The 16526-nt window shown below is 44.4% G+C and overlaps 1 protein-coding gene across 6 annotated transcripts in view; it reads right to left on the bottom strand.

The window, feature by feature from the left end:
* The window catches only part of LOC148387831 (receptor-type tyrosine-protein phosphatase mu), an 89447-nt gene that overhangs the window by 19696 nt on the left and 53225 nt on the right, over nucleotides 1-16526 (bottom strand). For 4 of the 6 annotated variants that reach the window (XM_088396396.1, XM_088396394.1, XM_088396395.1 and 1 more), the window contains exons 12-19: nucleotides 13332-13605; nucleotides 11704-11740; nucleotides 11059-11133; nucleotides 9757-9892; nucleotides 8340-8369; nucleotides 3147-3397; nucleotides 1917-1997; nucleotides 1796-1822 (exon numbers count right to left, since the gene is read on the bottom strand). In XM_088396396.1, the coding sequence (XP_088252522.1) occupies nucleotides 1796-1822; nucleotides 1917-1997; nucleotides 3147-3397; nucleotides 8340-8369; nucleotides 9757-9892; nucleotides 11059-11133; nucleotides 11704-11740; nucleotides 13332-13605 (911 nt within the window). The remainder of the gene's footprint in view (nucleotides 1-1795; nucleotides 1823-1916; nucleotides 1998-3146; nucleotides 3398-8339; nucleotides 8370-9756; nucleotides 9893-11058; nucleotides 11134-11703; nucleotides 11741-13331; nucleotides 13606-16526) is intronic. The other 2 variants (XM_088396397.1, XM_088396399.1) reach the window with 1 other exon arrangement.

The raw sequence follows: 16526 nt of genomic DNA, 5'->3' as shown, positions 1-16526 counted from the left end.
AGAAAGAGAGTGAAAGACAGAGAGAAAGAAGGGGTAAGCAACAATACAGCATGAGAACCCGGTACAGTGTTTGAGTGCTACGTTATACGCGGGCCAGCTTCGGCCCAGTCAGGGTGGGAGGGGCGGTGACAAGGGCGGGGGGGTTGTGGGGCTGGATGACGCATGGTGGGGCAATTAGCATGACAAAAGTAAAAAGAATCAAACAAGGAAGTCTTGGGTTCAAAGGAGGAAAAAGATCATGGCAGAATTTGGATCGTTAGCATTGTGAAATGGTGTCACGGAAATTTAGTAGGAATTCATACAAGAATGGATGGTATTTTGGAGTTTGATAAAGAAAAAAAAAATAATACACACATAGAAAATCTGTTACCCTTACCCGCTTGGAAAATTGTTTGGGGTGGCAAATTTGATTTTTTTTCTTAGCTAAGCATATCAGCCATATTTGGGGGATAATGCCATAATTTGGATTGTTGGAATTCTGACTAGTGGCATCATAAACATTTCCTATGAATTCATGAACATATCTGTATCAATTTTGAAATGATGGCGAAATATTTTTGACATATAGGCCATGTTTGTGGAGCGCATTGTCAATGACATTTAGCTTGCGCTAAAGGGAAAGGATAACGTGGCCATGAATTAAAAAATGAAGGGTGGGATGTGGATTGTTGGAATTGTAAATTGCGGCATTACATTAATTTATATCAAAACTGTGACATTTTAGGTTTAAATGAAAATAAATTGTCAGTAGAGTTAATAAACCTTTTATAATGACAGTTTGAAGGCAGAAACCCGATATTTCTATTTCCTGCTGACATGACTTTTCTTCATTATTTTGACGACTGCCACTGCTGCAACCCGTGCCAATCGCCCACGTCCCGCTTCATTAAAAACTAACAGCGGCATATGGCGGTGATGAAAGCCGCCCCTTTAAATTACGCGCACTGTTAAACTCCGCTTCTCTTTCTTCTGTAGAACTCAAAGTGCTGCGCGACGCCCCCAATTTGTCGTCGTGTGATGCGTTACGGGGGCCGCGTCCTTTTATCATTCCATTTCATCGGCAAGCGAGAAGCAAAACACAAACAAGTAGGCCGCCAACGGCGAGGGGACGACGACATTAAAAAGAATAATACAAGAGCTCGTTGTGTTGCGGGGGGCGAGGGGAGGGAGCTAAATGAAGAAGAGGGAGGGGAAGACATGGATGTTTTTGGAAAGGTGGTAGGACTTGTTTCCACCTCCCAAGCTGCATTGACGTGCGTGTAAAAATGCTAAAATGTAGCGCCCGCCCTCCTCCAACCCCGTCTCACACACCCGCTCCACGCACACGTCTGTCCATGCATGACTGGTCAAACACGTATGTGACATCACACGTGGATGGGATGGAGCAAAGCCAGCACCCCACCACCACCGGAGAGATCTTCATTTGAGCGGGAAGGTGGGCATGAGGATGAACAGGTGGAGGAGGGGGCAGGGGGCGAGCAGGCAGGTATGAAAAAGGGGAGGATCTTAATCAAAAAGTCAAAGAAATAAAGAAAAAGCCAAACAAAGCTGAAACCATGGCGGGAAGGGGTTGGGCGAAGAGGAGAATCTGTGCTTTTCAGTCCTAAAATGTGTCAATGAGTCATTGCAGGTGTGACAAGAAAGAAACAAGACTCACTGCTAATAGGCTAACTGCTTATGTCAAGGTGTTGCGCACAACATCTCGCCCGAACAATGGCGAGATGTTGTCTAGCTTCTTGGTTGTGACACCTTAAAGTGGTCCTCAATAAAAAGAATGAAAGAAAGAAATTCTCACCTAAGATGGCGGTTGGCACAAAGGGATCTGAGGGCAAAAGTTGGAGGAGGAAACAAAAAGTGTCAGTGAATGTAAATACAGAAGAAATACAGCAGGTTTAGCTTAAGCGACCTTAAATTACCTGGGTAGAAGGCGCTGGTCGGGATGGAGGCGCTGAGTGTGTTGGCTTTGGGTAGCGTAAAAGAGGAAGGCGACGACCCACCTACAAAAAAACACGCTGAGATTGAGTCGGAATCGTGTATTTTATTATCATGTTTATTGACGTCTATGATTTTGATATTGCTGACTGCCATCATGCTTCATCGCTGTGTATGTTTGTAGCACACCACTGTCGTTCTGTCACCTTCTCACGTTGTGCTTCTTATTCAGACTTTTGTGCGTGCATCCCACTCGAAAACATCCGAGAAGCTAGTTAACCTCCGCAGTCAAGGTTTATTTGCTAAATTTAAGACGCGAGCTCAGAGGCTACAGTAACCGTCAAATGAACATGTGGATTTAAAAGGGTCAGTATGGTGGAGATTAAGTACAAAATAAAGTGGACGGCGGATAAAACTACATTCTCGAGTCAATATGCTCAATGTCAAGACTCGCAAACTCTGTTATTACGAGTCCAATGTCTAATCTATCACGTCTTAATCCCAAGCGGCACTGTCACTTAAGGTCGCCGGCAGCTACGCCAATCATAAATCAGCCGTTTAAATCTTAAAAGCTCGCAGACAACAGATCTGGAGTCCACGCCGACAGACAGTTAATCAAGGTCAGCGCATCATTGGGGCTTCAGCCCGGCAGGGGTGTGTGTGTGTGTATGTGGCTGATTGTGTGTCCACGTGGTGGGCGCTGTATGTTTAATCTGACGCTCGGGAGGCGGGATTACAGCGAGTCGAGGCCCCGGGCGCAGATTTAGCTCAGCTGCCCATCAACGGAGGATTAAATGGACCCTGTGAGGGGTCAAAATGAAGAGGTCATCATACCATACCGCATTGTGTTGTGTTGTGTGTGTCTGTGCTGCTAAGTCATATTGTAATCATATCTGAGAGGAGCATTTTGACAACCTGTTGACTAGATTTGCACAGTATATGCAATGAATGTTAAACATTTCGCTAACCTTTAGTGAATGGACTCGATCGAGCATATGCGATAACGCTTGTTGATCACGTCGTGATGCCAAAATGGCTTCACAAGCACCAACGGCCATCGGAATAATAGATGCTATGCTAATTCACGCCACACTAGCTAGCTTGGCACGGCTAAACACTGTCCTCTTGGCAGTAGAGTGCTCAGTTTTAATGTTGAGATTTTGCAGAATCAGACAATGAAAAATCACAGAAGACCTTTTCTCCTCGTGTCTTACCTCGGCCATTGAGGGTGAGCGCGCACTCACTGCGAGCGTTGAGGGTGAGCGCGCACTCGCTGCGCGCGTTGACGGTGGTAAGTGCGCACTCGCTACGCGTATTGAGCGTATGGCTGTGCGTGTCCATGAAGGAGAGCGCCTCGTCGCAGTTGGTGCCCTGCTCTGTGTAGCTCTTGTCCATGGAGTTGACCATCACCGTCATCTCCTGGCGCGTGCTGTTCATGGTCTCTTTGCGTTTCTTGGCCAGTTTCCTTCAGGGGAAGAGGGGAGAACAAATGCGAGTCAAACGATACTCACAATTTTTGTAATTTGGTATATTTAATTTTCAAGCAATCAGGCGAAACTTCCAAATCTTTAAAGGACCCCTGGATATGTTTCACATGACCCTAAAATGTCCACTTCCAACCAAAATGGCAGCTAAATCAAAGTAAATGACTGCTCAGGTTGCGCATAAGTCATTATTCATTAGCAGGCGTGCCACATAGTGAGCTCTGGTTTGTTGTCACATCAATTTTTATTAGGCGTCAAATGACTTTTCCATCGTTAAAATAAAATGTGAAAATATGGAAGAGGTGGGACTTCCTGACCCAAATCCATCAGAGGCTCTCATGATTAAAAGTCCAGTAGTGTGAACTCACGACGTTTTGGTGTTGACCCACTTTGAACTTACAAAAGCACTTTGTGCTCGATTACAACTGCCAAGCATTCATTTTGAAAAATAACCAAGTCTAAATAGTGTAAAATAATAAAGACAAGTAACTAATAAAATGGATAAGTACAAAATGTTTAGCGTCACTTTTGTCTTTTTTTAAGACTATAAGGTGCATGGAAAGTGAGCCATTTTTCTGTCTGGAAAAACATTTCTTTTCTTGAATACAATTTCTGTTTCTGAACTTAATCAAAGAGTCGATATACTCTGACATTTTTGTTGTATTGTGTAAAAAGGGCTGAACACAAGGCAAAGCCGAGCGCACAATGGAAGCAATCTTTTATCAACAACTCAAGGCAACAACAACTGTAGGCTGTCAAAAGTCAGGCCTTCAAAACTTTGTTTAATGAGTGCAACAACAAAATAAGCCAACCTGTGGTCAAAGAAAGTCAAATTGTATGATTATACTCTGAGTTTTAATTTTTTATTTGACCAGGATGTCACACCCATATCATAGAGGGTTCTTCCATATTTACTATATTTCCATAAATGTATTTTTAATGCAAAAAGGCTACGTTTTAAGTGTTGAAAAAGCAACAAAGGAAAATGTGGATTAAATTGTGCCCGCACTACATTTTGTATTTGTCAACCTGTCACTGATAGTTGGATAAAAGACACAAAAAAAAACCCCACAGATTAATAGCTAGAACATAATCCACAGAGAGAAAGTAGAGTGGAGGGATTCCTTTTTAATCAAAGTGATTTCTTTTGTAGTATTTCTTCTTTTGATTAGGAATGCTGATTGTTTTTCTCTTTAATTAAGGCCTCGTGTTGTTTCTTCTCGACATGTTTAATTTGGATTTTTTGGGTATAACTTATCGCAGCACTGGTGAGTGTAAAATCTTAAAAACTGGAAAGTCATTCGAACGTCAAAATATGGACTTTCTTTCCTCTTTTTGACAGAATAAAAGGGAGATTTCCCAAAGGAGAGGCTCTCTGAAGCAGAGTCTGACCTCAACGACGGAGGAAGAAGAGAATAGAAGAGCGTCCCTGCGGCGATTAATAAAACATTGAGTCAATGCTCCGTTATTCCGCGAAAAGTAGCTGGAATGCCGTCAGAATGATCGCCTCGCCTTGGTGACCCCTCCGCTGCGTTCTCCCGCTGCTTTGTTGCCGCAAATCTGCTCTGTTTGTTCAATTTCCCGGCATATGGCGGCGTACGAGGAGACCCCCTGCCGTCCCATTGCTCCGAGGGTCTCGGCGTGACGCTAATGGCGCAGCCGTTTTCCTTGGCGAGCAAAAATTGACAAAGATGTGACATTATCATGCCGCCGGTCGCATTTGCTCTTTTTAATCGGCAATTAAGAGAGCAAACAAAAAGACGAGGTTGTGTGTAAGTGCAACACAGGAGGAGGTGGCGAGAGGCCTCCCTCCTTGCTTTCAAATGTCAATGTGCCGTTTATGCCTCCGCCAAAACAAAAAATACAGTAGTAAGCTTGACACGATCAGGATTCTGGTGTTAGAAAACAACAACCCATAACCGATAAAGTTTAGTTTCAGCATCTGCTACCAGTTGAAGAGTCACTGGGCGACGCGGCACAGATGAAGGGAAGCTGCTTGCTCGGCAACGCGCTTGATGAAGATGAACGACGGCGCTAATGCTGCGCTAATTTATATGAGGGGGGAATTTAATGATGGATGACTGGATTAACGACTCTTACGCGCCACCAGCGCTAAGTCGGAGAAAAGTGCGCCGTAAAATGTTTGCACGACTTGATAAATGGGACCATTCGTCATGTCACGATAACAACAACAAGAGAGCTCAGCAAAACTTTGTCAAAGCTTGTGAAATCAATGTGAGTGAATATTACTGCCGTACAGAGAATCCATGAGGTGTTGACCTCCAGTGCAGTATATTCGTGTGTCATATTATTATGTTTTATGTTTATTATTATAGTGCCATTTTTCTCCATTAAAACAAAAAATGAGGCTGTTGTTTTGAAGCGGCTTGAACAGAATAAGAGTGTTTCTATTCATTTCAATTGGAAAAGATCATTTGAGTTGCAAGTGTTTTTTAGTTAAGTAACCAATTCCGTGTCTCAAAGCAACAAAAAAACAACAACCAGATGTCGTACAGTAGGTGACCGAGTTGACTAAACGGATACACACAGTTGGATAAAAGAATACATTAGAGATGTAGTATGAACAAATAATAAGAACCAGTGGAAAGCATAACAACCAAAAAATCCATGCTGAGTCACAGGGTTTTGAAGCTCCGCCTTTAAAGTGTCATTTCCTGCCGTCACCGTTTCTCCGTTCGGTTGTGGGCTGAACTCCTGCAGCTCAGAGCCGCAGACGCTAGCGCTAATGAGGCGCGACTGATGTCGTCGCCCGCGGCGTTTTTTTGCTTTGCCTTCGCAAACACCTCCGTGCACTCTCGTTCTCGTCTATTGTCATCTGTACTTTTTTTTTCTTTTTTTTTTTTTTTTACTTCCGCCAAATAAGTTGTCTTTTCCTTTGCTCATTTTTTCTTGTGTGCAACTTTCTGTTGTTCAGTTTATTTATTTAGCAGGTGGAATTCATCAATTATATGCTACCTAAATTTGGGGATTTTTTTTTCAGCCCCTGTGACAAAACCAAAGAACAGCCAACATTGTAGAGTGTTCAAGTGTGGACTCATTTTCTTTCAGTATGCTCTCACAATGCATCACCATTTTGACCATGAAACAACCAAGTTCAGAGAAAATCTATCTTTTTCTACACAAATTTAGGCTGACCTGCTTCTCAGAGAAGTCAAAAAGGAACAACAGGAATTAAAAAGAGCTAGAAACATCCCACACTCAAAATAAAGTATTCATACAACGCACAGTAGGCGTATTATGTTATTGCGCAAAGAAAGAAACAGATAGAATCCGCATTCCGTCAGGTGTGTCACACAATTACTGTAATGCCATCGTTGCACAATAGAAAGCAACAGAACGACGGAGCCGGGGGAATTTAATGAGAAAAGTTGGGCATCTGCATTTGCAGTCAACAGTTTGATATCATAGCATTGTTCATACCAAGAACTAAAGGCTCGGCCTCTAATAAACGGCTCCCCCCCAACACCCCGCCGGCTGGGCCCCGTCCTCTCGCTTCCTCGTCCTGCCCGCTCATCATCATGTAGCGCCGCTAAACCACTGGTTCTGCCAAGGCTGCTTGTACCAATTAGTGCGAGTCTTGCTGCACGTCTACCGCGCGGTACCTTTAATGACGGAGTTTGTTCACCCGCCTCGAGCGCGCTCGGGTTTCACACACGCCACGTTTAGCGCACCTCCGGTCTCCTGACCCTGTATCATCCGTTCCTGATGACATGATTATGTATGAATGCCATAAAAAGTAAACAAGCGCGAGCTGCTCATGTGAGCATCCCAAAAAGGTGGCTTAACTTCAGCACAGTTTTAATTTGCTTTTGAAATAATTCATTTTTTTCCCTTAAAAGTTAGTCGTAGTTTAAACGCCACTAATCTAAAGGAATCCATACATTCAAATGAGCTTCAGCACGCTTTTCTTGGAAAGCAGTTAGCAAAGCTACCGCTTACTCAAGGGACTTCAGGAGCCCTTGAAGGTCCTCCTGCCACGCCAACATCATGCCAATACCACCATGTGCTCAGGCCGACCACCTGATTAAAGCTTTTGGACATGGCATTTGATGGCACATGTGAGCGCATGCATAAAAAGCATGCCGAGCGACATTAGTCGGGTGGCTGAAATGCATATTTTGGAGGCGGGCCTTTGATGCGTGGGCAAAGGTCTTCAGAGGCTTCATCAATCATACAAGTGACACTCCACAGGAGCCCCTATTGCTAGATTTTATTTATTAGGTATTAAAAGATGGAAAAGATGGCATCCACGGGAACAGTATGTCCACTCTAAACTTGGTATGACGTTCCAAAAGAGTAGAACTCATTTGAAGGAATTAGCCGTTAAACCGAGACCGCTAGCGTTCATCCAGCGTGTTTGGCGTTAAAACGTGAACGACATCCTTTTATTCAATCATGCGCAGACGTTCAACTGATTGGCTTCATCAAGGCGGCGGACGTGAGCGACATGCTGAGCGTTACGCGCGGCCGGCGGTATTATCTGCAGGTGCATTGTGGGATGTCCTTTGAAGCGAGGCAGCCAGCCTCCGTGCCATTCCTGTGATCAACGCAGATTAGCTACAAAAACGCTACGCTGCACAATGTAAGCCTCTTCGCCATTCACCGCTATATTTGATTGTTTTGTGCGCCTTTTCGATATTTAAATAGGGAACTGGAAGAAAAGGGGTACACGTGCAGAAAGCCAAAAGCATGCCGGAGTGGGGGGAATCAGGTAAGCCAAACAAAACGCATGAGAAGCGGGATGTGGGAGGATGACATGGGGAATGAGAACAACCGCATGCTAAGTGTGTGAGATGCGCTTAAGCGGCACTCAAAAGTGGCATGGACTGAAATAAGGAGTCTGTGGTGCGTTGGCATGCGTGTGGCTCAGAGAGAATATGGACGCCGGGTTTGGTTACTTACAGGTAGTAAGTGTAGGAGTGATAGGTTCTTCTGCCGAGTGGGGTGGTGGTGGTGGTGGAGGTGGTGGTGGTGACGGTGACGGTGGTGGTGTTGGTGGTGGTAGGTTTTAAGCAGTGGAGGACGAGGAGAGAAAGGGGGAGGACGGGGATGGAATGGAAAGAAAAAGTAAAAATATATTAATGTTTTTGGAAAAAAAAAAAAGAACAAAATCAGACATGGTGGCAACACGTGGATGCTCGACTTAGGGAGGTGAGCGTGATGGTAGTCACCTTCGTGTTTCTATTTCATATCTGACCTTAGAGGCAAGTCAACATTTTTCTTCACAGTAAAATGTTCTATACGCCTCCACTACCTAGCCTAAACACGGCATTCTGATTAATATTGCACTTGTGGAAGATGATTTGAACAGCAGAATCAGCATTTTTATTCTTCTCAGGGGTGGCCATTTTGCTACTTGTTGTGACATGGCAGTGCCCGACAACCAATTACAGCTCATCTGTTTTCATTTAATCAGTCGCTAGCTGAGCCCTTAGACAGCAAAGGAATAGACATTACTTTATTGTGTACATGCAAACTCTCGGACGGAAATGTGACGCACGCATTATTAACTATCATAAAAAAAGTTCCACATTTGACCTTTGAGGTCAAACCTTAACGAGGCGCTCGCATGTGACGGCACGCGACTTCGATTGGCCTTCCCGCCACCCCGGATGGCCCGAGTCATTTGTGGGAACTTCTCCCGCCTCGGCTTTGATTGAGCCTAAGTGAAAACAATTACCGCTCGGACGGGGACCCGCACGAAAAAATGAAAACTCTTCATTAGTGGGCGACAAAACACAAATGAATGCGCGGGTTCCATTTTTACCTGTCTTACGCTGTATTGCAACACATTTACCTTAAATGATAAGAGGAAAAGATCGTCTAGAAGTGAATTTAGTGAATTTTCAAAATTAGCCAAGTTGAGGCCATCAGAAAATTGAATAAAAGTCGATAAACCGATGACCTCTTTTGGATGTATTTTGCCATATTTTTCGGACAGAAATAATTTCATGAAGAACATGAAAGAAGCTTCTGCCCTCTGTTATCAATGTGACGGCTCACATTGCAGCAGTATAAACAGTCAGTGTAGAGGGAAGGATGCTCGATATTTGCAGAGCTTTGCTTCTTATTATCGTAGCCATATGAGCAAGGGGCCTTATGTAAATATACCCTTTAGCAACGCAGACCGTACACTTTCGCAATATTAGAATTTTTTTTCACGGTTTATCTCCCTCGCAGGGCTTCACAAGCTCCCCGCTGAGGGCATTTGTTGGAGTGTGCGGTGGAAAGGGATTAATATTTCCTCAATAGGGCGTGACTGGCTGATTGAATTCATTATTTACGGCGAAACAAAGTCACACGAGAAATGACCGCTTACCTTTTTTTCATGAGGAGCACCACACCGAGGAAGATGATGACGAAGAGCAGAATGCCGGCAATGACCCCGGCGATCTTCACCGTGTGATCCGTCTGCTTCTCCGGCTCCACGGCGTCGGGTTTGTGGGTGGCGGCGCCTGTCAAAACAATCATGTTTAGCTATCACAAAAAAATAAAAAATTCGATTAAGAATATAATCCAAGCACTTTTCACATTTTGAGCTGTTCAAACCAAAATGGCAGCTTCAAACCAAACAAGAAGACTTCCTGTGTCATTTCGGACATGACTACTAGAGACATTTTTTGTAGGTCTCCCTCCTCATGGTAGACATTAAAGCTACGAGAAGAGACCCCCTCCCTGGCGGAGGTAATAAATAAAAAGCAGATCTTGTTAAAATTCCGCCGGCTTCCCACTTGCTGTGCAAGTCGCTCGGAGAATCTCAATCCCGCCGGGGGGTCGAGACGGGAATACAGACGAGCCTCTTCCTCTTTCCTGACGAGCTCAAAGTGCGGATTTGTCACACGTTTGCGGTAAAGGAAAAAAAAAAAAAACCCCGATGTGTGGCATCAACTCCATCTTCGCGGCTGATTGCTAACATGTCAGTGCAGCCAATGGAATAAAAAAAAAAAAAAAAAAAAAAGGAAAAAAAATCTTGTTGATAGCAGTCCACCGAAGCGAGAACAATGTGTCAGTGGGATGGATATGCACCTTTTTCCTTGATAGGGAGACAACACAGCGTCACAATTGGCTGACGTGGCAATTCATCATTCGAAATTTATTGACGCTGATGTTCAAGTGGAGGACATTTTGTGTCTTATCGCCTTACAACTTTATTCCTCACTATTGCGTTCGGGCAATATCTCTACCACACCCAGCTGATATGTAGTGCTTTGGTTACTTCAGCCATTTAGAAAAAAAAAACAATCTTTTCTGGTTTTATCTCTCAGTGCTGCCTCCAGCATGTTTTGTTTAGTGCGCCTTGGCCGCAAACGTGATTATGCGAGAGTGAACTTATCTTGCTTTGAGCTTGGCGCAGGATACAGCCAAAGGTTGGGAGGACAATACGGAGTTGCCGACATTTATCTAAAGACGCTAAAGCTTTCATGACGTTTGCGGTTCTTAACAGAGCTGCGCATTGACTGTTTAACCCTCAGCACGTTGGCGCACACAAATCTCAGGAACGTTCACATTGACATACGTTTTATAACGTTTGACATCAACAATAAGTTGAGACTGGGGAAATGTTTCATTTTCTCTAAACTGGACAAATATTTTGTAAATTTCAGTTGGCAGCCTTTCTGACCTGTGTGCTGGTGGTCACCGGCCGCTGGGGCGATGCGGAGGTACGGCGTGGTGAGCTGAGTCACCAGAATGGCGGCTGAGCGTGACAAAGGGTGAGTAGATCCACCACACCATGCAGCAGGTTGAGAGGGCGAGAGACACACGTGCACACAAAAAAGACAAACCACCCTGATTCACAACATTGATGACCAATATGAGGGACCCTGTATGGACAAACGTATCGGGACACCTTTAAAGCTTTCTGGCCTTCTTCCACATCAAAATCATCCAAGCATGCTTAGAACCATTTAAGTCAGAGGTGTGTCCCAATATTTTTGTTCATGTAATGTAAGCTTACTGAACCAAGAATGTTACATTTATTTATTTAGTTCAAAATTGATCCTACTGATTTTGCATTATAGCTGACAAAGGTCGATTTTGGATAGCCCAATCTCAAATACATTTGTGAATATTTTAGGCAGTAAAAATAATGAAAATCATTCTCTTCATATTGTAAGTACACATTATGCTACAAATCGCATGCAACTCAACCGACTAGCTGAGCGATTGACTTGACTTATTCAACAATTCAAGCATCTCTGATAAAATGCGTTTATTTGTTAAAAGACCGACACTCAACCTCAAGCGATCTTAGAATGAGTCCTACCTTTGGTGGCGACTCGGACGCAGTCGATTTTGGTCTCCTGTACAAAAAACAGATGGAGAAAAGAGGATGATTATGATGACAAGTTGTGTATGTGCGTACGTCAGTAGCAATAAAACAGTCTAGAGCCCTGTGACTGCCACAAAGGAACGTTCTTGAAAAAGAAAACCCTTGGGGCAGCTGTGCGGCGGCGATCTCGCCAACAGCGACACGCATCGACAGACCTTGCGTTTAAATTGATAACAAAGAGCGAGTTTCAGCCTCTCAAAGGTTTACAGCGCAGAGAAAGACTTTTCCAAACACTCGAGTGCTGAAAAGAAGTAAAGGACACAGGCAGGGACAAGGAGGCTGTGAGTGACACAAAGGTCATGGATGTTGTGTCCCTGAGCTGGGTCTGATTGCTAAGGTCGCCCAATGAGAAGCCAGACACTCAGCGGCCACTTTAATAGCCAAGAGCAAAACATTCTGCCTTTACAAGCACAATTTAAGCACTTAATTGAGTGGTGCTTCATGGCACCTAGTTGTTTTAAAAATGCATGGGATCTTGTAAAAATAAATGCATATTCATCTCAATAATAAGATTAAAAAAATATGTGAAACTCCTATGTGGAGCTGATTTTTTTTTTTTCTTTTTAATGTTCTACAGCAGGGTGACACGTCAAAACATTTTTGTCGCGGGCTGCATCACAGATTCCTACGGAAAAGGATTAGGGCCAGTGAAGAAAAAAAAAGAGGGGTAACAGGATTCTGACTTTTTTTCTCAAAATTCCGACTTTAAAGTCAGAATTTTGAGAATAAAGTCAGAATTGTGACTTTAAAGAATTCAGAATCCTGTCACCCCTCGTTTTTTTTCTTCTTCACTGGCCCTAATCCTCTTCCGTAGATTCCTTCTGAGGGCCATTATGACTGTCAACGCCTTATATTATATACAGTATAGGCTACACAACAAACTAGTTTTGAAATCAGAGACTAGTAAAATAATTTCACATTTTTAAAAAGATGATTGGTAAATATTGCTAGCAACATCTCTGTTTTTTAAAAGTGAAGACAATTTGCAATTTTTGTATTGACACAAAAATCTGTCTTTGTGGGCCAAATATAATAACGCTACGGGCCAAATTTGGCCCAAGGGCCAGAGGTTGACACCCCTGTACTAGAGGTCACTAGGTTTATGATTTTAAGTCCAAATTTCCACTCTCACTGACTAGAGCAAGAAAAGTTTGAGTAGGTGTTCTATTCCGGAGTGCCAACTGGCTCATTGAATTCAGGCCGGGCCTCACACATTATTAGCGCTGCCCCCCCTGGAACGGACGTGCCGCCGATGCTCAAGGAGGCCCTCGCTGGGACATTCTCATTCAGCTCCATCGACTGACGCGCTCTGCAAATTGCTATCGAGCGGCGAGCGAGGAGGGACGGGAGCGCGAGTCACGTCGCATCCACTTGAAGACTAGGGGTCTGCGACCTGTACGATCGGGCAGCGGTCCCGGCACTGAGGTCGCGATGCTTGCCACAATTAATTGCTACCGCGACCGATACGTTAAATGCAAGCCTGGCGTTTGGCAATAAATCACAATCAGTGAGGCTGCAAGCATTTCACATCGTCTGCTTTGTCTCAATCCTTTGCGTCTCACCCCGTTTGCGGTGCTGACGGCCTGGTAGTAGACGCTGTAGCTCTTCTGCGGCAGCAGCGGCGCGTTCCAGTAGCCGCTGTAGGTCTTGTTGTCGCCCACGGTGAAGGGCTGCGGCCCGTGGATGCCGCCGGCGGGAAACTGGGCGGCAAAGTAGTAATGCGAGTTGAGCTGCGTGGCGTTCTGGAAGTGGATGGGCACCGGGTAGCAGCGCAGGATCTCGGCCGTGCCCCGTGCCCGTCTGGGGCGCTCCTCTTCCACCACCACCTGGTACGCGCTGCAAAAAACAATGTGAGCGTCACCTTCTTTCCTGACAGGATTAAATATTTCATCACCTCTCTAGCCACGGCTCAACAGAGAAGCCGCCTTGACGGCCTGAGCAAGGGCCCCCGTGATAAAGTGTGCATGGCGTATGCGCTAAGGCGCACTTCATCATCCCCGCACCAACCGCAGGGAACAATTGATCTTCTGCGGTGCGTCGTGCCCGCGCGACCAACTGAGTGTATCTTAGCTAGCACGTTCTGTTGATTACATTCAAATCGCTCGTAGAAGCCATTTAGCTGTTGAGAGAATTGCCTCAGTGGTTCATCGGGATCCCATTGCATCCTGTAGAACTTCCAATAGAACTTCAATAGCAGACTTATATTTCCAAATCGATAAATGTTATTTTTTTATGACGGGCATTTTTGTTACCATTAAGATATTGCAATGAACTATTTTTGCAATGTTTTGCCTGAATAATAAAAAATAGTGTAGTGGCACATTTGTTCATAAGACTTTCTTTTCTTCATACCACAATCATGTTTTCAATGTGCATGTAACATTTCCACATTGAACATCTCAGCAGCAATGAGTTCGTAGCGCGACTACGGTGCAAACCTCGGCAGCAGCTGTGAGTGCACTCTTTGTCAGTCAGCAGCTCGCTGACCTCCGTCGGGACGCGGCACGCATGATAAATCGGCAAGCCGACGAGACCGGCAAGTCGACGAGACCGGCAAGTCTCTGCTCCGAGCCCAGTTAGCCGACTCGGTGGACAAAGTGGGCTCTGTCAAACGTACAGAGGGGTCGCAGTGGTGATACGCCAGAGCATAAGGGAGGGAGGGAGGGAATGCAAAGAGCGCTTCGCATTTCCTCTTCTTGAGTCTTGAGAACATGCAAATAACACCAAGGTGTGAACGCCATTCTTTTAACTTACCAGCTGAATCGTTATGCAATAATAAATACTTGTTAATGAGAAAATTACTGCATACGTATATGAAAAATACTTTCAAAACATATTTGAATGAAAAACAAATACTTTGGGGGAAATATATATAACAACTTATAACTTATATAACAATTTAAGTATTTTCATATAAGATAAACAAATCAACTATGAGGAATTATCGACAATGAAACTATATAAAAAAATGTTTGGGGTAAATATTGTATGTACAACAAATTTAAAAAATAGCTCAGGTGAAAATGTCAGAATAGCAATAAATCAGTATGTCAGTGGCATATCCAACCCAAACTACGAAAACTACACAAAGTGTTCACAAGTCCAAACTTGTACTTTTGCTTGAATGTAAAATCAATACAACATACTAACAGAAGAGCTGAATCTTTACTTTCTGTTCCACATAGCTTTAGCTTGTAGGGGGGGGGAACAACCTCAAAAAATAAAAATGAGGCTCTCGCAAGTGTCTCTCTCTGTGTGATATGATGATGCGGCTGTTCCATGCGTTATTTAATGATACAGCACAGGGACGGCTGCTGTTCCTTTCCCGCGGCAAAGTTACGAGCGCCAAAGGCGAGGAGGCTCCCGGGGTTAAGAACTCGTGTCATGTGCAAATCTCGACCTGCTGCTTCGCGTCAGCAGCGGCTGCAGACGCAAACGCTCAATTCGGAAGGCTCACAGATTCGAAGCAATTTTCAGCAGTTTGTTTACACGGAGAAGCAAGAAATTCACGAGATGATTGAGGGGGGGGGGGATGCAAATATTCTGTTCTTGTTTTTCAAAAATAATCACTGCTGTCATATTCATGTGATGGCTTGTCACCAGCTTACAAGGATGACTCACTTGGACAGGCCCAAGGCTGAGGACACAAACACACAGATGTCGAAATACATGAAAACAAACAACATCAAAGCTGCAAGCAGCGACGAACGGCGCTCGCAGCTCCGTTTCTCATGGCGACTTCTCAAAAAGATCAGATTTCAACTCCCACATTTGCTGGTGCATGCCAGAAAACTTTTTTGCAAATGGCTGACTTGCGGTTCAATTTCAAGAATGGGTCCTTGAAACTGTTAATGTGTCATTTGCTGGCGGTGCTAGAGGGCGGGCGCACTGCCCCTCCTTTTTTGATATATGCTTGGACCCCACAGGTACCAGGCCAGATCATTGGCTTTGAGGGGTTTTTTTGTTTTTGTTTTTTTCCCCTTATTTTCACCTGGCTCATACAGGGAACATATTTTTCTTCCTTTCATTCTTCTGGTTTAAAAAAAACAAATGGTACGGCTACTTTTTTTGTTTTAACATTCAACTGTTAAAAGTGGCCCAAGTGGTCCCATCACAACCTGTGCCGACACCAATTAGCCCCCTGGCTTCACTGCCCAACTCGTCTCATAGATTTCTCCTCCGCAGACCAATTATGCCTGATTGACTCGCCATTGAGCGGACAGAGGCCACGGGAGTCAGATTTATTTTTCATGTGGGCTGATAACAGGGGCGCCGGCCTCTCTATCACCATCTTGACACACACTAATGCTAACAGGGGCTGATTTAAAGTGGCCGTAAACCAAACAACTCCAGAACCGTCATCGGTGTAGCTCATGTCGTATTACAAGCGTGACAAAATGATGAGTTTTGTGCCACGTTTAGTCGCAGCTATTAGCGCACTTCGGCAAAGAAAGTTACGTCGTTTAAGGCTGGGTCAAGGCCGTGTGCTTCAGTGTTGACAATATGAGGAAAAAGGAAAGGAAAAAAATTCACACCTAAAAACAGTGTTTTTTTTGTTTTGTTTTTATACTGTGCCAAAGCACTTGCCATGCTCCAGTACCGATTATCTGACGCTACAGGGAACAAGAAAGCATCTCATTTGCACAAGCACACTTGGTATTTTAAACGCCTCCGCTGGCTGGAGGCAAAGGTGATGGCGGCAGAAGAGGTCTGATTTAGTGGCAGTAAAGATAAGCGGAGGCATCTCAAATCATTTC

The sequence above is a fragment of the Syngnathus floridae genome, chromosome 14, assembly GCF_059516105.1.
Source record: "Syngnathus floridae isolate MCC-2025c chromosome 14, RoL_Sflo_1.0, whole genome shotgun sequence".
In the NCBI taxonomy this organism is placed as follows: domain Eukaryota; kingdom Metazoa; phylum Chordata; class Actinopteri; order Syngnathiformes; family Syngnathidae; genus Syngnathus; species Syngnathus floridae.
The sequence above is the reverse complement of the archived record's forward strand: the minus strand, read 5'-3'. Positions and strand labels throughout refer to the sequence as shown.